We start from the raw sequence: 26,225 nt of genomic DNA, 5'->3' as shown, positions 1-26,225 counted from the left end.
ATGATTTCCACTGGCTGGGAATTAGTGCTCTGGGCTTTCTCAGCAGTCAGGGAGGCTATAGCTCCCTACCACTGATTCAGAAGGTAAACACCTTCTGAGTTGCACAAAGGAAAAGTAACTGTGATATAAATCTCCCTCCTCCCCAACTCTTTCCCCACTTGCATCATGTCTGTATCTGGCTCAGACCTGATGTTAGGTCTCCCAGGCCCAGGAACACAAAAGAAACCCTGCCTTCAGATTCCTGTCTTTTGCATTCTAGTTGCTCCCAAAACGGGTGGAGGCAAGCAGGCGCTGCCCTGATGGGAAAGGCTGTGAGGTACCTGCCCTGTTACCTGAAAGGTTGCTTTGCAGGCTGGTAGATGCTGCACAGGGCGATGTGCAGCAGTGCCCTGCTCGCTCTGCCCTTGCGCTGCATGGGTACCACTGTGTTTGCATTGGCAGGGGTAAAGATGGAAATAGAAACTCTGTGGTGTGGGCTATGGTATGAGTATCAGATTTGTGCTTTGTGTCTCCCAGTGTACTGAAGTCACTGCTGTGGCCGTTGCTATAATTAACTGCGTGGGTTAGCTTTAAGATAGTGTGGCAGTACTTAACCATGTGCATATCCATTCAGACACCTTGTAAAAGATTCCTTGTTAATAACCAATTATCAGCAGTGACAAAGGTTATTTTTTTTCTCTGATGACACAGTGTTATGGGTTGTGGTTGTACGAACCCCAGCTTTAGCACAGCCTTATTTCACAGAGGGACAGAAACTAGAGAAGGGTAAAGATTTTAGTGTAGAACTGAGAAAAATTTTAGGAGGTAACTTTTTACCATATCTGTTGTTGCTAGTTGCCCTACATCTTGCTCCCTTTACAGTGAAATATAATCCCCTAAAAATAATTCTTCCTAGTTAACAGTATCTCCCTTTCTCCTAAGTTAGGAAGATATAACTTTCCTGTATCTAAAATGTCTCTCTTAGTACAATTGTTTGGGTATGGGGTTGTTTGGGTAGATTTTGGGAATAAATATATCAATGATTCCAGAGTTTACATTGCCTATGGATCAGGTATTCTGCAGAACTTTGTAATTCTTCTCCTGGAACTGGTGGTTGTCCTGTAGCCCTGTGTGCCAAGCAAGCCTGGCCAAGTGTGGAGCTCCCTGCCACTGTGCAGTGGGACAGTTTGCCCTCTCCACTGGCTGCTGAGAAAAGTGTGTATTTTGCTGGAGACCCCTGCCTGGAAAACCTCAAAGGCCAGTGGGGTTGCTCAGAGTCAAGGACTACATGGGTTGCTTCTCAAGGGAAGAGGGGAATGGGATGGTAGGAAAAAAAATGTAGCTTTAACAGCAGCAAAAACACGTTGTGGAAAGAACTTTATTCCTTAGGGCCCAGTACTGCCCATCCCTGTTAAACTTTTGAATACCAGAATGAGGTATTGGAGTGTGCTACCCACAAACTTCATTTGTGGGATATGAGTCATTTGGTTTAACCCAGGTTATAATTTGAATAGATGGTACATGCTGGACAGCATTTTTCCTTTAGTGCTCTGGCAGCAGCCAGGACAACCTGTGTTTGGTTCATTGAGAGACTTCCTTCTGTTTGTCACTGTCAAAGGAATAAACCCATTGCTTTTTAGGAGATATAGAAAGGTCTAACTGAGTGGAATCAGCAGAAGAAAATATGAGTCAACATGAGTCAGCAGTGTACCCAGCAGCCAAAAGGGGAAGCCCCATTCCTGAGGGGTGCATCTAGCACAGCATTATCAGCTGATCAAGAGAGTTGATTATGCCACTGCATTCAGTGTTGGTGCCACCTCACCTGGTTGGTGCCACCAATCTGTGTGCAGTTATGGGCCCCACAGTGTAAGAAGGATGTGGAGGTCCTTGAATGCATCCAGAGGAGGGAAACAAAGTTGGTGACAGGGTTGGAAGGCATGTCCTGTCAGGAGCAGCTACAGACTTTGGGTTTGTATAGTTTGGCTGAGGGACAACCTCATGGCTCGCTACAGCTTCCTAAGGACGGGAAGTGGAAAGGGAGGTGTGATCTCTTCTCCCTGCTACATAGTGATAGGAGATATAGGAGTGGTTTAAAGCTGCACCAGTTGACACTGGTGCCCACCCAGCTGCTCTATCACTTCCCTTCACAGCAGGACAGGGGAGAGAGTAAGGTGGGGAAAAAACCCCAAACTCGTGGGTTTGGATAAGGCAATTTATTAAGAAGGGAAAAAAAGGTAAACCGAAGCTTGCACGTGCAGAAGCGAAAGATAGCACAGTTTATTCTCTACTTCCCATGAGCAGTCACAGCCACCCCTGAGAAGCAGAGCTCCTGCACGCATGATGGCCTCTCTGCAGGCAGCCATGAGACAACGAATGTCCCCCCCTTCTGCTCCATACCTTAGCTTTTATATCTGGGCTGATGTCATATGTTACGGAATATCCCCTTGGTCACTCTGGGTCAGCTGGCCTACTTGTGTCCCCTCCCAGAATGTCGCCCTCGATTGAAGAAGGAATGTTACAGTGTTGGTGCTGTGCTCAGCAGTAGCCGAAACATGGGTGTGTTACCAACACTCCTCTAGCTACCAATGCAGAGCACGGCACTGTGAGGGCTACTATGGGGAAATAAATTCCGGCTTAGCCAGACCCACCACAGAGGCTTTTGGTCAATGCCCTTAATAACATGCTTTATTTTTGGTGAGCCTTAAGTGATCAAGCAGTTGGACTAATGATCGTTGTCGCTCCCTTCCAACTGAAATGTTCTGTTCTGTTCTATTTTGTTCTGTTCTCTTCTAATCTAAAATACATTACATAATTAAAATAAAAGCTGTGGCACTAGTGGCTTCATAATGTGATCATATCCAGGAGCTTAATAGCTCATTTATTTGGATTCTAAAAATATTTGAGGCCACATTGTCTAAAATAGTCAAAGCAGTAAGTAATATTAACCCCAATATATTGATATATTGGTTACTTATTCCCATGGTGACGTAATGCAGTGAGGTTAATTCTGGGTGCTCCTTTGCTTAAGAGTGGTAAATTCTGTGCATGGTTTTGAAAATTGTAGCCTTTATCTGGAGTGCAGAATCAATGGTAAATAGTAACTCGAGTAGAGTAGGGGATTGAATGGGTTGTAAAAGTGTTAAAGTAAAGGAGAGTGTTCAGGTGGAGAACATGGATATCAGCCCTCGCCGAAGAGAGAAGTAATTTTGCTGTAGACTGGAGTTCATACTTTTACAACCCTGCAAAAGGTATCAGACACCTTCTATCAACCATGGAAGGGAAGAAGGGGCAGAGATGATGTATCTGGTGAAGAGGCTGAGAAGTTGTGCCCATAAAAGCAGAAGCTTTAGGTTACAATAGAGGTAATGGCTGGGAACAGACAAGCTGCCAGGCTGCTGGCTTTGTTTTCTGATAGTGACACCACCAGGTAGGAGGTTACTTCTAGAGGGAATGCCCAGGATAAAGGCAGTTTTTTGCTGTTTTGCCTTCTACAATACTGTGTAATTTAAAGCACTTTCCTTTTTTTATTCCTTATAGAAAAGTTGTCAGTCTTGATAAAAATGACTACAGAAAGTAATTACCTACTAAACTGCAGAGGTGATTAGTAAAAAATATCCTAGATTTCTCTTACATGTGATGGAGTTGCAGAATCAACTTCTTAGCAGAAACAGAGGGCAGTGGTACCTAAGAGGGAAGAAGACAACAGTGCCAAACCATACCCTTGTTCAGGTTGCTCCCAGCTGGGACACTCTTGGTACTCTCAGAACATTACATAAGTGGAGCACTGCATTTTAGTTTTTCTGGGCTGTTCTACTCTGACTGGTTCTTTTAGGGATTAGTGATGGTAGTGATTGTTAGGGAGTTGTTGAATCTGATAGCCTCATGGTTGGGGGATAGGGTCTCTGACTGGGTTATTGGGGTTTCCCCTACTGGTGTACCCCTGGGCCTGTTGTGATGGGTGTGTAATGGGCTGAGTGCTCCCTTGGCATTGGGATGGCTTTTACTTGGACTCCAAGTCTGCTGTTTTTCCTTTGTGCTCCTTCACGTGTCTGTGGAGATGAGCTGCTTATTCTGTAATCTAATAGTGGCTGATAGTGGCCCTAAGAGGACTTGGGAGGAATAACTGTGGAGAATGGGATGTTCAATGAAGTATAAGCACAGTATGTCAATATTGACTAATGCAGCAGTTGCTCCAGGCTATATATTTTTTAGTTTCATGTCCAGACAGTGTTTGGCAGCAATTAGTGGGCTGATAAATGTGTTTATGCTGGCCAGCCAGTCACAACCATTGCATGTGCGTTGGCTGGATGGTCCATGTGCCCTGAGCTCCAGAGCTGCATGAAGGGAATTCATTTGTCCAGTGGGTATTATGGGCAGTGAAGTGGGGAGGAGATAATGTTGACGTTTTGTTAAGTTTCTGGTAATTAATCTTACAGATTTCTGACAGTGTGATATTTCTTCTTTTTTTATTCAGATTCATTTGGGACTCTTGTTCTTCCAGTAGTAAGTATTGTTTTTCCCTTCCTTCTTCCTCAGAAAATGTTGACTCTCTGTAACTTAGCATCAGTTGATGTTGATGAGATGATATATTTTGTGTGTGATCCCAGCTATTTTCACAGTCTCAGATGAGTGTATTTACTGACCAATAAGCCAAGGAGTTTTCAGATCAAATGCTCTGCTGCTTGTTAGAAGTAATTATAGGATGTGGGAGCTGATTTCTAGCATCAACATGAACTACCTTGAAAACTTGAACACAGAAATTTGCTTTGTGGCTTTTTTGACTGGCTGATACCTACATGTGTAGTTTAGACACACCATGAGGGCTAATTAGAGCCGAAAGAATTGTGCAAAGTAATTACTGAAAAATACTAAAATACAAATATTTATATGCAGTCTTTGTAAGGATTTGGAAATACACATTCACTGAAAGTACATAATAAGCAACAAAATTGTGTCTTAAATTGTGAGTCTTGTATGAATCCCAGATTTATAATCTGGATGTTCATCTTGAAAACTCAACCTAAAGAATTGGGTATTTATATCAGAAAAAAGTTTTGTCAAAGTCATACATAAATCTGAGTATCCCTAAATCCAGTGGGTTTAAATTCTGATCTCAAATAAACTGTTGGTCTGATTAAATAATCTGGAAATGTTTGAAAGATGGATAATCAGTGACAGTGAGCAGCTCAACATCATGAAGATTACTAGGTTGAAATACATCTGTATGAACTATACGTTAGCACACATAGAAAAATGACTTCATAGAAAAAGAGAAAAAAATATGGAATTAATCAGTTGCTTCATAAAATCTGTCCAGGTCTTAGAGTGTTCGAGCACTAAAATTAGGTGGGGTAAATTTCTCTCACTGCTATCTGAAGTGTCTCATTTTTTATTAGCAAGATTATTTTTTCATTTGTGTAGCCACAGTAGACTTATGTTCTGTCCAAAGTGTAATTTGCTAGCAGAAGGTGGGTAATGAGTTTCTGGATTCAACCTCATCTTTTCCAGAGGAAACAGTAGCTGCCTTGTCTGAGGTGTTCGTGATGCTGGCTGGTGTAGTCAGGAGAAGTGCGTGAGATGGCCCTTTTCTCTCTTGTGTTAGGAGTGCCAAAATGGGGATAGTAATGCCATTCATTTGGAGATGTTTTGACTAAGATAAAATATTTTCACAGCAAGTTTTCTACTGCTTAGTGTTAAAAGCTACCTTGATCATATTCGGGTTGAGAAACAACCCTTTAGAGACGGAGTTGGTGGGGCTGAGGTAGGTACTATTATTGAAGCAATGACCTTCTGGAAGTGTTGTATTAGTGCAGTTCCTGTTAGCATAGAATAGCATGTGTGAAACAGAAGGTGAGTTTATGTTGCATCTCAACTGTTCTGATGCATTGCCATGGCAGTGCAAACTTCGTTGTCTCTGACCTTTACATTAAGAAAGGTACAACAGGCAATTTTGTTACCATGTTGTGGGAAGGAAAGATCTTTTGAAATACAAAATCTAGGGAGCAACCCATGCTATCTGTCATTATTCATGATAGGAAAGAGGTACAGGAAAATATATGTGGTCTCTAAATGGCATTTACAGACTTTTAAAGAAGTCAAAACCAGTACATGCAGACATATTAAAATAATTCTGTAAGAGCACAATTTACTGCAATGATGAGCCAAAGCAAGCTTATTTTCTCCCATTTTGATTTTGAATGGGTATAATGTGTTCTGGAATTCTTGTAGGGAATTCCTATCTGCTTTTTTTGGGAATATAGCTTATTTAATAGATAGCAATGTTCATAAATACATTAATTTTGAGGTAATATTTGACAGATACAGTAGCTAAGGCTGTTCCTCCTATTCAAGATATTGCAGAATACTTGGCCTGGAATTTGGAGTGTGTTGAAATATGTGAATCATATGTTCTTGGCAATGTGTGCACAAAAACCTGCAGCTGAAGAAAATGCAGGATCTATTTCAATGTGGAACTTTGCAAATAAAATTTAGTTACCTAAGTCCAGATTTGAAAGGGGGGATATCTTCTTCCTGCGTCATCCTGTGCCTACTCGTGAGTAAAAAGAGCCTTTTTATTTTTCCCCTCCCTGATTTTTTTTTCCTGGCTTGTTTTTAAAAACAGAAAGTCAACAGAAGGGGATGGAATGATTGATTCCTCTTTATAGATAAACACAAAGAGAAGAAAATGTATTTGATACAGATGTTTGCATCTACCTCATTTGCCACCCTGTGACATTTTCTGTTGTTTGTGAATTCCTGTTACCTCACTGTGTGCTGTTAAAACAAACTTTGACAGCACTACAGCCTTTCTTTATAGGACTTGGTAGAATACTTCTGAGGTGCTGTGCCTGGTGAGTTTACAGCTGTAATTTTCATACACTGCAGGAGCAGTGCTTCAATTCCATATGTTATACTGAAAAATGCAAGCCTGTCTGCTTTAGTTGTGTTAACTCCAGAGGTTTTACCTTAGATTTACTGTTGTAACTCCAAACAGAAGCATGTGACTCTTTAAGCTTTTCAGCAGGGCTGCTTCTTGGAATGAGCTGGGTGCTGTGTTAAAACCCTTTTCCTTCTTCAAAGAGACACTCTGGCAGTACAGAAGCCAGCATCTGGTCTGGGATGTCCCTGGGGTCATTGGTTGTCTGTGAAGACTCTGCTCAGATGAAATTTCGGTGTGCTGCAGCATCTCTACTTCCAGCCTTTCAATCCCTGTGACTGGGATTCCTCCCAGCTAACTTCAGGAAGTGAAGTTATGCATCTGAATTATGAACTCTAGGTTTCCTCTGTCCACTGGAAAGAGAGAGAGAGAAACCTGTGCATGATTACTCTGATCTTATGTGGTATAAATTTCTATGCCAATGATATCTGTCAGTTTTCTGCCAGCACTGAAGGAGCCTTCAGTGTCTATCCCTAATAAGTTAACCATATAAAATGTCTCTTCCTTTATTTCTTAATATTTTGGGAAGAATAATTATTTTACTTTCTAATGAGTCACAGTATGTGCTGTAATTTTGAAACATTAAACTGAAATGAGACAAAATCAGTGATGAAAAGTATTGAAAAGCAGTACCTCACCTCATAAGATACTCTGATTTTTCTGCCTCATAGAACGTAAAGCTAAAGATTGTAAAGAAAGAAGTGCAAGGTTCTCTTTCTGTTCTGTGCATTTTGCTCACACGTACCTGCTTCCGATCTTTTATTTTTGGAAAATTTGTTACCAAAAAGCGATGAAGTCAGAAAAATATTAGTCCCTTATATCAAATCCAAGAAATTTCTAAATAACTGTGAAAAGAAAAGAAGGAGCACAATCTGTGTGTGTGTGAGTCTATAAATTGTATACGAATACATGGATCTTACATTGTTGAAAACCTGATTACTACTGAAAATTAGATGCAAATCTGTTGAAAAAAAGCTTCTGATGACACATTTGCAGGTAAGTGTTGAAATAACACTTTAAAGTCCTGAAAAAAAATCCCCTTTCACTTTTTGAGAATTTATGTAAGTAGACAAGGTCAGGTATATATTAGATCTTTATGTCAAATATTTTTAAAATAATAATATCATCAAGAATATTTTTGATGGTTAAGAGAGGGTCACTGTTTTCTTTTAAGCTGCCTTTGAACAGTGCTTCTGGGAACTATGAATTACTGGTGGAAGGCCGTGCTGATGGCCGGCACATCTTCTCTAACCGTACCAGCCTGATGTACGTGTCAAAGAGCATCTCTGTATTCATCCAGACTGACAAATCTATGTACAAACCAGGACAAGATGTGCTGTTTCGGATTGTCACCGTGTATCCTGATCTAAAACCTTACAAAGTGCCTCTGAATATATATATCCGAGTAAGTATCCACAGGAATATAGTTATAAATAGGACTGTGTCTTATGTTCCAAATTTATGTGATGAATAAAGATCATATTTATTGCTGCCTAAATCTTGCCGGCAGGACCACTTGCATTTAGCATGTAACTTGACTTTTCTCCTAGGACCCTCGGAAGAAGTTGATTCAGCAGTGGTTGATGGAGGAAGGTGATTTGGGTGTACTCTCCAAAAAATTTCAGTTATCAATGAACCCTCCCCTAGGAGACTGGTCCATAGAGGTGGAAGTGAACGTGAGTATTAACATTGCCAAATCACAGAGGGATCTATTTCTTCTGGTAGATGTGAATAAAATTGTGTTTACTTTGCTGAAACCAGTTACTAACGTGGACCATGAGATGCACAAATCCTTCCCTTATGACAAATACTAAGCAAGATACTATGCAAAGATATTATGCAAACCTCACAATATTTTCAGTAGTATACAGTTTTGTAAGGAAGGATACAAAACCCCCCCAAATATATTTTATCCCAAAGTCTGTGTTTTGATTCTAAAATAAAAATTCTATTAAAAAAATGAGAAGGTTTTAATATTAACATGAAAGAAAGAGCTTATGGAGAACTGTGTGAGGAGGGTTTTTTTGGGGTTGTATTTTTTTTTTACTGAAATACTCTTACGTTTATTTTGCAAGCAAATACACAGAAATTTAGGAGTGTTTCATCAATTTGCAATGACTAATAAGTTACTGAGGAAAAAATAACTATGTTAAATAGAAAGGATGGCTAGTAATGTACAACTATTCCAGTAAAAAAACTGGAACAGTCTGTGTTGCATGTTGCTATTGGTAGTAGTTCTCTCAGTTCAGTCCTTCAAGCTGCACACTCCTCCTAGACCATGGAAAATGTTTCAAAAATAGCTGGAGGTTTAGCTGTTCAAAACTCTGTGTGTCAGGTTTATTCAGTCTGCTTTTGAATGCTGTAATTTGGAACTGCATTTCCGACTTGGCTTGTAGTGGCTGTTCAGGGACATTTAGCAAGTACAAACAGGACTACTTAATGTTCCATAATGAGGGAGGTGATGGGGTAGAAAGCAGAAAAACTCGTGTGATCATGTATTACTTGGGAGTAATATTTACCAGTGCCAGTTATATACTTGATAGATTTCTATAGGCTGAGGTATGTGAGGGTGGTGCTCAAGTGAGTGTCAGGACTGGATTTTTCAAACGTGTTCTCATGTGGGTGTGGAGTTATTACTGTTGTCTGTCATGGGAAAAATGTATTAAGTTGTTCCTGCCCTCATCCACGTACTCTGCCACCCTTTCCCATCCCCAGACTGCTGTTCAGTAGCTTCTCAGTCATGCTAAGGCAGCTGTAGTCAGGGTGGGATCTAAAGTGCGATGGGGAAGTGACCACGTTGAAAAGCATCTGTGTGTTTTTCTTTGCCTAGACCAGAGCGGTTCAGTGATCTGGTTGACATCCATCACCGCTCACAGCTACATAGGTGCTTTTCAGCTAGTGGGGAAGTGTGGCTCAGACATGAGAACAAAGGCTGTTGACAGTGGTGGGCTCCTTGCCAGGTGAAAGTGTTTATGAAATGTTGCTTGGGCTTTCTGCAGAGGCTTGAATAATCCTGAAGTCAGGAGATCGTTGATGAAGGAACTGCAGCAGCTGTTTTTAGGATCTGAATGAGTGCCACTCCCTTATGAAACAAAACCAGAAAGAAAAAAAATGAAGTTGTGAAGTTGAAATTAAAATGCCTTATAGGTTCATCTGGGCTAGTGAAACATCTGTGAGAAAAGACAAGTGAAGTGAAATCTTAGTAAATGGTAGTTGATGGTATTCTTAAATTTAGCCATTTAGTACTATTGCTCAGAGATTAATGATCCTGGAAAACATATGTCAGGGTGGAAATATCTCTCAAGTTATGAGGAAGAAAGAGAGCGTTAGTAGGGAACGTTTCGTTCACTGTCTCTTTCAACACATAGCTAAAGGGCATCAGGTAAAGAAGGTAAAGAGCGATTTCAAAATAACTAAAATAGCATAACTGAACTGCAGAGCACAGTGGGTATTGTGAATACTGAAAATTCAGGTGGAATTGAAAAATGTCTGGACACATTCACAGTACACTCCATTGAGAACTGATAACTAGAAACCCCCTGAGCTGTTAGGTCAAGACAGAGTGTCAGTGCTGGCTATCCTGGTTTATGCAGTTGCCTACGTGTTAAACCTTGCTGCAAAAGTCTAGACATTGGCTCTCAGATCTATCAGGCTACAACCTTTCCTATGTTGTCTGTATCATATTTTCATTCTAATTTTCCCTACTATTAAATTTTTAAAACTTACAGTTTTAACATAAGAGTTTTGGGGTACTTAATAGAGCTCTACATGCTTCAGCATATCCAGGGTCATGGATAATGCTCATCTAGGATATCTTTCTATGTTCATCACTGTTACAGGAGACAGTTCAATACAGGAGACAATATCTTTCCCTGCTCAGCACTGTTACAGGAGACAATTCAAGGTGGAAAGTACTGCAAAGTGGTTTTGGTACATATATTAAAGTGATCTTTTGGGAAAAGAAATCTTGGGCAGAACAGAAGTGGAATTCCTTTTTTCATTAAATGAGGAAATGGTTAATACTTAAGAAACACTGTGGTTAATAAGTGGGGGGAAAAAAGGAAATTTTTATATAAATGAAAAATATATAAATTTCATTTATATAAATATAAATGAAAGTCTGAACTCTTGCATATATGTAGAAAATGTAAAGATCCCAAGGAAAACCTATTGGTTAATAATAAAAGTATGAAAGAGTTTTTAAAGCTTACTAGAAACAAAAGAAATTCCAACAGTGGCATAGCCTGGTAACATGAGGAAAAAGCAACTGTGGCAGAGGTGTGGGCAGTTTTGAAAAGACCATCAGAGGATGAATGTTCTTAACAGAAAGGTAACATGGGAAACTACAGACTTGTTATCTGATGTGAGAAAAACAATGACAAAGGTGACTTGGGATTCCATTCATAAAAAAATTACATTCCTTAAGGCTAATATGGAATTGGTTAATAAGGTAGATTTAATGACCCAACAGAGTTTTGAAAAGGCTTTTCACTGTACAAAGTCTTAATGAAAAACAGCGGTGTGTACAGTCTGTCAAAGAAGGATGGATTGATTTTTGTGCGATGTACAATTACCCAAGGTGTTTCTAATATAAATTGATGACAGAGTTTGCACGTGGAGCCAGGGAAGACAGCTCCATGGTAGAAGAGACTGCAGAAGTCCACTCTGTTGACTGTATATCAAGAGGATCAAATAAATCAATGGATTTAGTGATTACAGTCTGAGAGTGCTGTTACAGGTTTTAAAGGCTATTTAATCTAGTGGAGAAAGGCATAATATGAAACAACTAATAGAAACTGAAGCCAGAAAAATCCTCTTTGGGATATATATGTCTTTCATTGGTAAAGCTCTTTATCACTGGAACAAATGAAAAAGTGGGAGTGAGTGTTTTTCTGTTACTTGATGGTTGCTGTTTTGTAAGATGCATTCTAAATGCAGATTGCTGGAGTAGCTGAATACAAAGGAACAAAACCTGGGGTAAAAAAAGATCAGGCTAAATGGTTCCTTTAGACACAAAACTCTTTGAATGGAAAATTAAAATAGAGGAGAAAAAGAAGAGTATATTATAATTAAAAAAAAATATTCAGGCTTTGGGGTACAGAAAAATGTGGCTATTCTTACTGTGCTTATCCTTTGAGAATAAATCAGCAACCCCAATCCCCACACATAGATAGTCATGTTTACTTTCAGACCATTTTTGTTTACACCTTCTCTGATTTAATTTTCAAATTCAATTTTGAATGCAATGACAAAACAATATGAATTATTTCTATAGGATGTGCCTGCACGACATCTTAAATTGGATAAGGCTGTCATATGCAAAATATATTGATGATTTCAATATTCACACTACTACGTTAAGTCTGCCTACTGTGCTGTCTCACAGACTCTTATTTTTCTTATAGCACATCTACCATTGAATTAATGAAACCTGGAAGAAATTTTGCAGAATAAAGAAACAGAATTTTTCTGATAGAAAACTTTACTTGGTTCTCTTGGTTATGAGTGAGCTTGTGCTCTGAAATATAAGATCATATGGGATGGGATTCAGTTTGAGGTTTAAAGTGTGTGGATGCCTCTATGTTGGTGATGCGGTGAAGATTTAATTGGTGCTTAGTGAAAGCTAGTGAGTGACTGTGTCACTCCTAGTGGATATTCCGGCTATTGTGTGGATATTCCTTGCTGTTCTGCAGCAATTTGGCTGTCACAGGATGGCACAAGTTTTTATTATGAGAGATATATATAATATAAATATATATATTTTTATATATATTATATATATTATATATTATATATTTATATATATTTATATATATTTATATATTTATATATATATATATTTTATATATATAATATATATTTATATATATAATATATATATCGTGTTATATATATAAAGTTGCATTATATATATAATATATGTAATATATATATATTCACTCATCTTCCTGATAACAGAGATCACTGAGAACTTCGATTTACTGCTAAGGAATACTTAGTATTCTGGTGTTTTTAATGGATTGTCTACCTATCCTTAACTAGTACTGTTTGTTCTGGTTCTGCGTGGCACTCAGTGCAGCTTATGGATATATTCAGGGATTTAGGAACATCTTCAGATGGCAAACCCAGACTGATCTCTGCGTGACTTACCGTCTTGATGCTATGACCTGAACTTCCTAGTTAAATAGCCAGCTGTCCAGCCTTTCTTTCTCAGGTTTACCTCTTGTTTTTTAAGCGTGTTGTTAAGTGAATAAGTAACATTTCCCTTCTGGTGGTTACAGATCAGTTTCCAAGTGTACTCAGTTTGGATTCTTGGAAGTGTTGCCTCTGAAACCTGTTTTAAATCAGGTTTTGGCTGCTTGCTGCAGTTAAACATCCTGTAGTATTTTTCAATAAGAGTTCAGGTGTTAGTACAGCTGTTCCAGGAAAACTCAGGACAAGAGTAATTACAGTCTGGTTCCCAAGTCTCCACCTTGTATTTTAGTTGGATATCTTATATTTCCTGTTGTAGAGCCTTTCTCTGAAAGGCTCTTAGTTGCTGGCTTTTAGCATGCACCTCCAACCAGAAGTTGTTTTTAGTTATATGGCATTTTGTAATCTAATTTATGGAAACTGTTATTTATAAATTTATGATCCAGTATTGAAGAGTAGCAGTGTTTCATGTGCAATGACAGCTTTCTAAAATTTTTTAAGAGTTAATTTTTTTTAAAGCTTTAGATATTAAGCAACATTCAAAATCAACTGGGAATGATTATTTGAATTTTTTTGACTTTTGAGCTTTTATGTCTGTTACAGTATATCCACTATGGATTCTGTCATGTTTTACTGCTAGGTTAGTAACAGATTTCACATTTGATCCATCAAGTTAGATGTTCTGTATAGAATTGCTTAAAAAAAGTGTCACCTTTGTTCAAAATCAGATTGTACATAAAACTTTTAGCATTGGCTGTGGTGTATTCAGTAATTTGCAAACGCACACTGGTTCAGTTAGGATCTGATAGTGTGAATACTGGTGACACTGGAGACTGTGATGCTGGATTTGAACAGAATTTTATTTTGGGCTTTGTTTCTTGCATTTGAAAATAAAACATGAAAATTATCACAAAATGCTTCTGTTAGTTCTAGCTAGACAAAAATCTGTTTTATTTAGCTAAGCCAAAGTGAAGGAGTGCTCCTGACAGGGTCTCTGAGATGATGGGGTAGCCTCTGGAATGCAGCTGGCGCTAGCACTTATCTTTTCCAGAGCCCTTGGATCACACCCAGAGTCTTTCCCGATGCTCTAACTTGTGATGCACCTCAATGTCAGAAACAAATAAGGAAACAGACCCAGGACAGATTAGTTTCAGAGACTTTGGTTGCCAAAGAAGAAAAAATCTCCAGGGAACAGTTCCTGTGACCTCACTTGTTGAATCAGAACTGAATTACTTAAAACAGGACTGGTCCATCACAGCAGAGCAAAATCTGCACTGTAGTTGTTAGAGATTCTTAGATGTCAGGATCCATAGCACCTAAGGCTCGACTGCAGAAAGGTTCCATCATCCTCACTATGCCAGAATACTTATATGGATCTCTTTTTGGCACTATTTTCTAACTCTGGCTCATGGGCACAGAATGCAATAGGAGTTTTGCAGTTTAAGAAATGGTGATTTAGCGCAAAATGTTATTAGTCTGGAAGGGCGAGTATGTTTAAGAAACAAGAGAAGGCATGGAAGACAAACCCTGTACTAGAATAAAGCAGCTCTGGAAACAAATGGAATAGGGATGGTGGTGTTTTTCTATCTTAAAAAAAACCTGCTTAAAATCTCTTTGGGGTGGGATATAAAACTAACTACTGTCTCAAAAGCCACTCTTCTTGGAAACTGGTTTAGCAACTTCCCATTCAGTGTATTTGAACAATATTTACCAGAGAAACAGCACTGCCCTGATGAACTAAGGTGATAAAGTGGTTGAAATGCTGTTACTTGTCCTGCTCCAAACCAGATGGCTGAAAAGTGTTTTAGTGGCTTGGTATTCAGATCATCAAGATGACTGGTAGGGTCTTTTCCGTTCCCTGAGCTGTGAAGCACGGCTTGATTTCTGTCACAAAGCTTGTCATTTTAGAGAAGGCACAGCTAGGAGTGCTAGTCTCACCGTAATCTCTGTTTTCTACTACTTAAGAGTTCTCCCAGTTTTCAGTTGGTTGGTTGTTGTTGCTGTTGTTGTTGTTTTACTTTAAGACAATGTGAAACAAAATTTCATTTTCAAAATTTCTGTTTTCAGAGAATGAGATGTGAGATAAATTTGCTACAGGTCATTTTCCTAAGCTACACTTTTCCTAAGACTACCTTATAGTAATCTGATTGTGGACTACATGTCAATGCTGTAGCATTTCAAAGTGTTGTGATTTGCACAAATGTTGTGAAAATATCAAATTCTGCATGTATATTTTCAAACGTAGGAATATTAATATGGCATTTTTTTTGGTGATCAGTGACTTAATGATGGAATTGTCAGCAATCTGATTTTTACTTTGATAGGAGTATTTTGTTAGGAAAAGTGTAAATAGAGATGTATAAAGGGCTTGGTCTGAGATGCTAAAAAATGAAGCAAATTGCTAAAAATTAAGCAGTTTGCAAAGTCATTGATCAGGTAACAAAGGTTAATTATAGCTGTTTCCAGCTAAGGTCCTGGTCCTAGTGTTTTTAGCACAGGAGCTCTCAGTTAATCCTCTCTTGCCACAGATACTTGTTCCTGTCTGACATACCTCGATGTCACCTGACAATTGGTTATCCATATTCCTCTACCCTTCTGAGGAAAATCAGGAAATAAGTGAAAAAAAAAAAAAGTAGAAAAATAGGAAAATAGGGCACAATAACAATGTATTATATAGTTTTCTGGTTTTTTTTTTCATTGTTTTAAACTAACAAATAAATAAGGCAGGGAGATCTAACATAAGATATCTCTGCTGAAATCAATATGAGTGTAGACTATAGCTACATTTTATATGTCCTTTGAATAAATGTGGAACTGTGAGATTAACATGCTTTTGAAATGGTCTTGTCCACTAGATACACACTGTAGGAGCTTCTCATTTGTAGAAGTTATTTTTAAATGAGCTAGTAAAAATACTCCCAGTAGGTCAGTCATGGTTTATCCTGATGACTGTGATTGCTTATCCTAGATAGTTTTATATTGGCTGGCTCAGGTATTCTGTTTTTTTTATACAGAAACCTGACATATGTTGATTTCTGCAGATTGGAAGCTCCTCAAGCTTTTCATTATATATACTTACAATATGCTGCGCGTCAAGTTCTCCGTCCTACTGTTGTGCAGATACATACTACTGGTTCCTATAGGAGCTGATAGTGGTTGAACCATGATTTAAAATCACACCAAATCAGAAATTGTAGTTTAACTTGAATATGGGTGGGATTTGGCCAAGAAAGTATGTTAAATTTACTAATCTAATGACAGTTCTCTCATATGAATTTTTTTCAATAGGGCCAAGTTCATTATCAGAGATTTAAAGTGATGGAATATGGTAAGTGTTATTTAAGGGCATTTAGTAGTGACCAAAATTGTTATTGATTCTCCATTAATTTATTCTAGATTAACTTGGCTAGCAGGAAACCTTTACTCACAGAAAGTTTAATTTTCAAATCTCTTGCTTTCCTGAGACTGACGAAAAAGTCAGCTACCCTGTTTATATTTGGTAGTTTTAATAACATTCTACTGTAATGTCTGGATGTCATGCAGTCTTTAAAATGGTTATCTTAAGCATGTGGGATCAGTTATTGTCCATGTTTTTCCAGGATCATGCAGGCAATGTGCTCCTCCCAAAATATCTGTATAATATCTGATTATGAAGCTTGCTGATGATTCTGTAAAGACTGAGTAAACTAAACGTTCTGTGTTTCAGTCTTACAAGCTTATATGCAGGCGACTTTATGATGCTTGTTCTCTTTTCGACAAAAAGTCTCAGTCTGGGGCATTCATAGGGTTGGGTTAAAAATATATCTTACCTTATATTCCCTAGGAAACTATAGCGGTAGTCTTTATAAAATTACATGTTCTACTCTTACTACTTTAAAAAAAAAATAATATTCCTTCTGTGAATTTAACACTCTTCGTAATTTTTTTTAGTTTTACCAAAATTTGATGTCATGATCACAACACCATTGTACTATTCTCTGAGAGATGAAGATGTAACTGGTGTTGTCACCGCCAAGTAAGTACATCATCAGTACCGTTGTAGTGCTTACTCTTAAGAAAGTTATTGTGGGTCTCTAAGTGTCAAAGTAAAAATTTATATTTAGAATGCTAAAAAAGCCCCATCTACTCAAAATTAGTTGGCTAACCTCCATTTCTGGTTACTGGATTTTGTTGTAACAAGGTTTGATAGATCTTTAGACTTCTAGTAAGTTCTTTTGGTCTGGTAAACATACTTCTAGACTATAGCCTATACACTTTCAGCTACTTTGAATTTTTTTTTTTTAAGTTTCATGCTTACAATGTATATTTTGAGGCTTTTTTCTGTCCTTATGGTTCTTTTATTGTCTCTTCAACTTACCATGTCAAGATCTGTAGATAGAGTAACTATATTTTATTAGACTGCTTGGAAAATTAGGCGGACTTCTACGAACATCCTTCTTGATCCAATATATCAACGTTGTGGATTTCAAGTATACGTTTCTCCTACCTATCAAAATATCTATACCTGTAAATGAGTGAAGAATTAAAAGCTCTCGAGAAATTCAGGAAAGGATTCAGTGTAGACTCTTATATAAATAATATTTTATTTCTCAGCTGAGCAAATATCTAGACAAAAATTTAGTATGCGATAATCTCAAACAGAAATGAGTTTTATTTTTGGAAGATGAGAACCAGGTGGAGGTACCTGATAGATCCATCCAAGAAGACCAGAAATAGAAGGTCTTTCATAGGTTATTTAATGCTATAGAATATGTACTTTCTAAACAAGCACTCAATTGATAAGTGAAATGCAGAAATGATTGTTTAACAAGCTATTTAAATTAAATGTTTGGACTTTGAGAAAAAACTTTGAAAAAAACCAGAGCCAATACCATCTGATATTATAAACCGTCTGGTAATACAAACTCTCAAGGCCAGATTGACAAGGGACCCTGAGCAACCTGGTCTAGTGAGTGTCATCCCTGCCCATGGCCAGGGGGGTTGGAACTATAGGACATTTAAGGTCCCTTCTATCCCAAACTCTTTTATGATTCTATGAATCAAATAAGGAGTAATTTTTTAAAAAAGTTTTCCTCTTTTTTTCACATTCTCTTTGCTTTTGGAATCCCTTATATGCCAGTGTGTGTTTGGTTTCCTAAGTTGTTTTCGTCTTTCACAGGGTACATGGCTCCTTCATTTGATATACTCATAAGGGGTTTGAAAGTGTACCTGTTTGCTGCAATAAAATTGTACATAGACACCAGTGAATCATCTGAGATTGAGTCCAAGCAGTGACAAAGTTTTAATTATACATCATAATTATTTATAGAGCGTGACTTCATTCCTGGTGACTGTTTTTATAGGCATAATGCCTCATTATACACACAGTTTATATGCCCCTCACTCTTGTAGATGTCACATAACCCTTTTCCTTTTTCATCTCCAAATTATTATTAGATTAGTGGAGGGATACTGCCCAATGACAGTATCATTTCAAGGTTAATGGCAGATTATTACTGTAATTAGGTCTTCTTGGAAAGACTGAGTTCAGATACAAGACTGTTGTCAAGAGTTATTCCTGTAACTATGCTGTTTCATTTGTCTTTCCCTCTGCTTTTCACCTTTGATATTACTGAAGTGGTGCATAGTGATTTAAAGTACTTTAAAGTTATCACATCTGAATGTATTACCACCTGTCCTGTGATGTCCTTCCTCACCCCTTACCCTGCTTCTCTGTCTCAATCTGGTAATGTCACAGTGTGTCTTACATACAACTTCAAAACATTTATAGAAAATTTTTATTTTATTGCTGCTCAGTGAGTGCAGGTTGCTAATGTCATCCTAAGAAGTGAATATGTTACAGTTTTCAGATTTACCATAGATGGAAATTATGTTTGTTATGCAATAATGTCATGATTTCTTGGGACTGTGGTTACTAAATAACTTGAGTACAAGAATCTTGAGATACCTCATTTTGTTAGCAGCGCTTGGTAAGCAAAACACTTGAGCTTACCACATCCCATTTTAACTCTACTGCATATTAATTAAGATGCTACATCAGTGTTCTATTAAAAAACTTGCTTCCAGTTAATACAGTTAATTTTCCTACATTGTACAGCCCATGGTAATTGTAATAGGTTTATTGAGCTTGTGTGCAGGAAAGAGTAGCACTGTGTGTCTTCTCCAGGTTTCAAAGTAGAAATGTGTTCAAGCCATGTTTGAGACTAGGGAAAATTATTTTGGCAGAATCTTTTGCCTTGAGAGCTCTTCAGGTGTGTTGTTTCTCTTTGACTGGTGTGTTTCAGGTACACGTATGGAAAGCCAGTAAAAGGGACTGTAACAGTCACTTGCCTTTCTGTCTCTTACTGGACAAACAAGAGAAATATAACGAGAACAATGGAGGTGAGTTGTCTCTTAGCAGTTTCTTTAAGCCTGTGTTCTTTTCTGGGTTAAATAATGCCTGGAACCATTTGTGAATGCTGAGTTCAGCTGGCATGGTCTGTGTAGTGACTTGCATGGAGAGTGTTAAACTCACTTAAATTTCCAGCCTGAAGTGTCAGTGTCCATTCAGAGTGCCTTTTGGGAATGATACTTGGCACCTGTGGTCCTTTGACCTGTGCCTTGGAAGTTATTTTGGAGAGCATTAGTTGGCCCAGGTAGAAAAATTTTATGTGAGCCAGTGTAGCACCATTGGCGTTGGAGGACCCATGCCCAGGAATGCTCCCTGGCCCTATGTCTGCCCCTTCACACTCAGCCCTGTCTTACAAGGCCAGAGGAGAACACGCCAATTGTCTAGGTGGAGCTCTAGCACAGTGGAAACCAAAGCATTTTGCATGATAATTGCCTAGTAATGACATTTTATCTACTGCACTAATTAAAAAATTTAAAAGGACCCACAGTTTCAGCTGAAGACCTAAAAGAGGTGACAGATTCTTTGCACTCTTTTTGCAAAATCAGACATTTTACTTTTGAGATGTGAAGTGTGTTTAAAAAGAGTTAAATTTCTGGTACGTGGTGTGCCTGTCACTTTCTGTTTGCTGACTTCAGCAGCTCTCTGACTTCAGTGCCTTCAGCAGCATTTAGTCTACAGAAGCTCTGAGCTCAGTGATGTTCAATAGGGTATACCCACCTTGTTGAACCTATCTATTCATTGTATTTTTCTGTAAAGCATAGGTACCACTGCTCTAGCTATGTAGAAGTGGATAATTCTAGATACCGGGGAAAAAAAAAAGTAACTTTCTCCATAAAGCATTGTTGCCTCTAAAAAAGTAGTGAGCTTTACTGGATTTAAAAAAAACTGTTGCATGAAAGCGAAAAATGAAGGTCAGCATTGATGATTTTCTGGTGTTGACGCTCCAGAACTTTTATGTGAGGAGAGCTACAGAAATAAGCTGTTGTAGATGGAAAGATGTCCTTGGCTTTTCTGGCTCAGCAATTATTTTTTTCTATGTTGCAGATAAACGGATCTGTGAATGTAACCTGTAACAAACTTACGTTGCAAAACTTGAATGCTGAGCAGTCGTGGCACCAAGGTGATAGTGAATACACAGAGCCAATAGAAATGATTGCAGTGGTCACGGAGTCACTCACAGGTATGAGGATGTGTGATGTCTGAGAGAAAGCCAGAGTAGGTGTTGCTGGAAGAGCTTACTGCTATGTGGAAGAGCTTGGAGTGCTGGGAAAGCATCATGTGCTGATGTCAGCACAAACCATCCACATGCAAATGTGTTATCTGAACTGTTGCTTACCTAGATATTAAATAGTTTAACCAGCTATTAACTCGGTTGAATGGAGTTCTATGTTAAATGATTTATTAAATAACCAAGAAATATGTTCAGATGGGAGGTTAAAGACAATGACTGATCACTTTTGATGAGAAGAATAGACATAACAAATTGCTGGCATTAGCCTGAATCTTACAAACTTAAGCTGAACCATAAACTTACCTTACTTGTGTGTTCGTAAATCACATTAGTTGATTCTCTGGCCCCAGACTGTCCCCTGCCTAGCCTCTTCTAGATCCACTGGTTTGCAAACTGAGGTTTTTTTGTGAGTTTGTGTTTCACTGCACTTGTGTATTAGAAAAAAAAACATCTGTACAAAATTTCTACCAGTCCCAGAAACTAGGTTTCATTGCAGACTTTCTGTAGAAACCCTGTCAAGAGGGATGATTTGGGATTAATAAGGTCCTTCCTTGTGTCATTCTGGAGTGGAGCCCTACGTGTAGGTCTTATTTAGCGTTGTGGGAGGCAGTACCAGTACGTGTACCACCTTTTGTACTGATGTGTAGCTGGAAGGATGAAGAGCGAGAGAAGTGGAAATGGTGAAAAATATGATAGAATTATTTATAAATTATGGACAGTAAATTATATTGCCGCTAAGGTAATGTGTATGTTAAATGCATATTGTCTAAACACATATAATTATTCAACAGGAATTTCCCAAAATTCAAGTACCATCATATTTCCAAAGCAAAGTGATTATTTTATTGAATTTCTGGACTACTCTAGAGTTATAAAACCTGCTCTGAACTTCATAGCTACTGTAAGTTCTTTTCTTTTATTATAATCTGTGCATAAACAAATGTGACATCTCCTGCATTTTTGCTTAGATGACAAAGTTTGCCTGGGGTTTTTAAACGTATTTTACAGATTTGTTTTCAAATTACCTCTTTTTCATGACACGTATCAGCAAATATGAAACTTAAAGGCATTTCCTCTAGAAAAGTATAAATTGGCAGGGAATGCTGTGGTGTTGGCAGGATATATTTGAGTATAGTTTGTTGGCATTCTTATAGGAGAGAAATCTTTTCAGTTTCTAGCCAATTCTTTTCTGTTCAGTGACTGTGCTTTAAAACAACAAAGTAGTTATTGAGTTCCAACCCTCCTAATAGTATTTGCATATCTAAGTGTATAAATATATATATACAAAAAATATATACTTTATATAATGCATATATATATGTATATATATATGTAAGGTACCGTTACAAAATTCAGTAATACTCATCAAACCACATTGCTCTCAAGTGAAAGTATTGTTATTGCCTTCTGTCCTATCTTTCTCTTACCAGTTGCAGTCCACTCAAAGAAGTATTTAATGTTCTTCATGCTGTTCATAATTTGCACTCAGTATTTCTACATTTTGCAGAGGTTGTGTATTGCACCACTGTATTTTGCTTGAAAAGGGAAATCAACCTTACAATTCCTGAGCCTTTACTGTATAGACCCAAATACCAATAAAATAGGCTGAATATACACTTTCAGAGTAGCTTGACTCAAGCTATAGCTTCATGCTAGCCTGATCATTTGGGCTTTAGTTTTTCATCCATTTCATTTTCCTTTCCAGCATTCCATTTTGACTCCAACTCTTGACCTGTTTTTTCCTCCTCTCCTAAAGATGAGCTGAGTGAGAAGTAGCTGAAGCATTTAGCAATGCCTGCAGCTGGCATAGAGGAAGGTATCAGTTATGGTCCCAGAGGAGCATTGAAGGAACAACTGCTGCTGTTACTAATAAGTAGAGATCTGCATATGCTGTTCAGAGAGAGAGAGAAAATAAGAAAATAATGACAGGGGAGGAGAGTTAATGCAGTGACAGATCTATGGATTGAAAAAGAAAAGAGAAGCATTAGTTCAGTGCTTTTAAACACAGAAGTTGATTTTTTGGAGTATATAACGCAGAATGAGAATGTTTTTATGGTAGATGAGAATCTGCTTGTGTGTGGGGATAAAGGTTGATGTAAATTGTAAGAAGTTCCAGACTGTCAATTTTGGGCCCGGTTTCAGTCTTTTCTTCAACTCACCTGATGAATCCATAAACACATCTGATTCAGCACCATCCCTGCTCATCTGACTCATTTTCCTGCACGTGATGTGAGGCTATCCTTTCTTGTGGTGGTGAAATACAAGTGACAAAATTAGGTAGTCAGACTGCATAATTTACCTGAGACACAATAATTTTCAACAAGAAGAGTATTTGGAAGAGCTGAAAGTCAGGTCACCTGTCAGTTCAGTTTGCTTTGCGTTTTCTCTTTTTAAACTCCCTGGAGTTATGAATCATTTTGTTCTTAGCTGACTTGCCTACCTGTAGTGCTTAAAAAGGATAAAAAATAAAGTTACTTCAGTGCAGTTTTGGTCACTGCAATATAAGAAAGATATTAAGCTATTGGAGGGTGTCCAAAGGAGGGCAACAGAGATGGTGAAGGGCCTTGAGGGGCAGCCATATGAGGAGTAGCTGAGGTTACTTGGTCTGTTCAGCCTGGAAAAGAGGAGACTGAGAGGAGACCTCATTGCAGTTACAACTTCCTTGTGAGGGGAAGGGGCAGGCAGTAATCTCTTCTCTGTGGTGACAAGTGATAGGACCTGAGAGAATGGACTGAAGTTGTGTCAGGGGAGATTTATGTTGGATATTTGAAAAAACCAGAGGGTGGTTGGGCACTGGAACAGGCTCCCCTGGGAAGTGGTCACAGCACTAAGCCTGCCAGAGTTCAAGAAGCGTTTGGACAATGCTCTCAGGCCCATAGTGTGTCTCTTGGGGATGGTCCTGTGCAGGGTTAAGGATTGGACTCCATGATCCTTGTGGGTCCCTTCCAACCCAACATATTTTGTGATTCTGTGAGAGAAGTCTGAGGATGCCTTTGTTTTCTTAATATGAAATGAGTGCAAATATATCGTTACATGTTGTGTAATGACAGGACTTTTTCCATCCTACATATGGTAAATCCATTGCCACATTGTGTTGTGCATTTTAGCTTTTCTTTGTTCAATGAGTGTTTTCTTTCTTTTTGTTTTTAGCTAAAGGTGTCACGTTCTGACAGCAATGAGCTTACAGCTGAAGAGAGGCAGAATTTTGTAACAGTCACTGCACAACAGTCAGACCTGCTTTTTCACCACTCTTCACTTTCTCACCTTGAAAATGAGGCAACAGAGGAGAGAAATCTGACAGTCCGTGTACTGAATTACACAGTCCCAGAAAATGGAATAATTGATATTGAGTTTCCAATCCTGTCTGATACAAAAACTCTGAGAGTTCAGGTATTGCTTTGCACTATGTGGCTTTTGAGCATTGACACATCAAATTAAGCGGGCTTTGATCAGTGATATGCTGTTCCTACCACCTACAACAGCTGACATGTCACCTATTATTATTTTTGTTACCTCATATTTGTGTTACAGCTGGAAAGAAAGTGACAGATCCTGTCAAATGGGATCTAATAATTGCACCAAGATATCAAGGGAAAAACCAAACCAGGCACCTAAAGCAGTAAAGTGATCCTGTACCATCACTAAGACTACCATGTAAAGAGTATGTGAACATCACAGAGATTTTGCTGTTTTGTTGAGAGCTGTTTTTGCACTGTCTCACAGGCAGAGTTCCTCAGCAGTAGGACCGACATAGGTGTTTATGATGTGTTCAGCTCCCCCAGCCAGACTTACCTCCAGCTTAAAACAAAGAGCCAGGATATAAAGGTACGGTCTGAAACAAAACTTGCCAAGATAAGAACCATTCAAGTTACTCATCATGTTTCCGTACTCATGCATATGAATTGAATGTTTTTCCTAGGCTGGGAAGCCTTTTGAATTGAGCATTGCAAGCAACAAGCCAGTGAGAGAGTTCCACTATCTGGTAAGTTACTGGATTTACATACAGGGGTAGTCCAAGATGACTTTTACCATCTTGAGAAATACTCCAGTGAGGGCAATGTGATTAAACATTAGAGATATTCAGCATTTTTTATTGTGCTTTGTGAAAGAGGTGGCCCAAAAACTTCCTTTCCATTAGGATACTTCTTTTTGAAAGACAACTCCATATTGCTACCTAGGGGGAATTCTGTAAGAAGGTGGTCTCTGGGAAAAGTGTGTCTTCCAATTTGCATGTTCAGGACTGTCAGGGATAAGCCTGTGGGTACAGGGTGAGAAAACCTGCCTGCTGAGGAAGCACATGGTCCATTGGGCAGGGTGGCATTGCTAACATGGCAATTTCATAGAAGCATTTTAAAATAAATGTCTTGAGGAGTGGCTCGTTTAACTACTGAGCTGCTCTACTGTATCTAGGAGCATCTGAACTAAAGGATTCATTAAATATACCATCATCAGTCTTTCATCCTGTCTTTAACACATGCCTCTTTTGTTCACAGTCTACACCATAGTGATTGTGATAGCTACTATCCTTTTTCTTTCAAAGGCTTTAACAGTAAACTGAATAAGGAAAACCATATAAAATTTGGGCATTCATATGCATTTCCTAAAATAGAAACACCTTCTAGAAGATTTAAAATAAATCAGGTCCATGAATCAAAGGCAGGGAACCTCCTTTCATGGCTCTGTCTTCATTAGTAAGTGCTATGATCCAGTAGGAACAGATTTAGAGTGAAAAAATTGATGCTGTGGACCTGAACTCTGGGTATTTTGCGGTACCTTCAGACTAGCTCCAATCTGTTCTGGTAAAATGAATACCTCCTTTTAACTGGAGCACATTACTGGCCCCAGTTCACGCTCTCCATGGCGCAAGCCGAAGTGTTCTAGGAAGGGGCATTTTGGAGGTTTACTTTTAAAACTATATGCCTGATCCAAAATGAAATGCTTATATAGATGACCCACATGAACCAGCCCTACTACAGTTGTATTTTGATGTTCTCATAGATTATGTGTGCATTTCTTGTAGTTCTCTACTTGTACATAATGATACAGCAATTAAAGCACAGAAAAAATCTATTACTAATATTTAAATATTAAATTACCTATGTGTTCCATGCCCATTTTCACAGAACTGGTCAAGCACTTAGTAAAAAAAACCAAACAAACACCACAGCTATATGTCTCTTCTTTTAACAGCTACTTGTAGAAGGAATTGCTGAGCTTATGACATACTGAGATACCAACAGACTGAGTGATTTTTTTTTCCTTTCAGGTATTATCTAAGGAACAAATTATGGATTTTGGCACAAAGTCTGCAAAAACATTCACTTTAACAGCAGAAAATTCCTGGGCTCCTTTGGCATCTATACTTGTATTCTATGTTGATGAGTTTGGAGTAGTTGTAAATGATGCTCTCACTGTCCCCATCCATCCTGTTTTGGATGACAAGGTAACTACATTGAACTTGAGTCTGAGACTGTGATTTTGTCTGGTTGTTGCGT

The 26,225-nt window shown here is 38.3% G+C and overlaps 1 protein-coding gene across 2 annotated transcripts in view; it reads left to right on the top strand.

Annotated features, from left to right (window-relative positions):
• CD109 (CD109 molecule) overlaps positions 1 to 26,225 on the top strand; it is a 73,199-nt gene that overhangs the window by 13,731 nt on the left and 33,243 nt on the right. For both annotated transcript variants that reach the window (XM_050316059.1, XM_050316058.1), the window contains 12 exons: positions 4,454 to 4,482; positions 8,091 to 8,321; positions 8,467 to 8,592; positions 16,397 to 16,436; positions 17,039 to 17,123; positions 19,393 to 19,489; positions 20,544 to 20,679; positions 21,522 to 21,631; positions 23,881 to 24,120; positions 24,454 to 24,555; positions 24,650 to 24,712; positions 25,997 to 26,173. In XM_050316059.1, the coding sequence (XP_050172016.1) occupies positions 4,454 to 4,482; positions 8,091 to 8,321; positions 8,467 to 8,592; positions 16,397 to 16,436; positions 17,039 to 17,123; positions 19,393 to 19,489; positions 20,544 to 20,679; positions 21,522 to 21,631; positions 23,881 to 24,120; positions 24,454 to 24,555; positions 24,650 to 24,712; positions 25,997 to 26,173 (1,436 nt within the window). The remainder of the gene's footprint in view (positions 1 to 4,453; positions 4,483 to 8,090; positions 8,322 to 8,466; positions 8,593 to 16,396; positions 16,437 to 17,038; positions 17,124 to 19,392; positions 19,490 to 20,543; positions 20,680 to 21,521; positions 21,632 to 23,880; positions 24,121 to 24,453; positions 24,556 to 24,649; positions 24,713 to 25,996; positions 26,174 to 26,225) is intronic.

Source organism: Myiozetetes cayanensis, unplaced genomic scaffold (assembly GCF_022539395.1).
Source record: "Myiozetetes cayanensis isolate MyiCay16 unplaced genomic scaffold, myiCay2020 scf2-11, whole genome shotgun sequence".
Classification (NCBI taxonomy): Eukaryota; Metazoa; Chordata; class Aves; order Passeriformes; family Tyrannidae; genus Myiozetetes; species Myiozetetes cayanensis.
The sequence above is the reverse complement of the archived record's forward strand: the minus strand, read 5'-3'. Positions and strand labels throughout refer to the sequence as shown.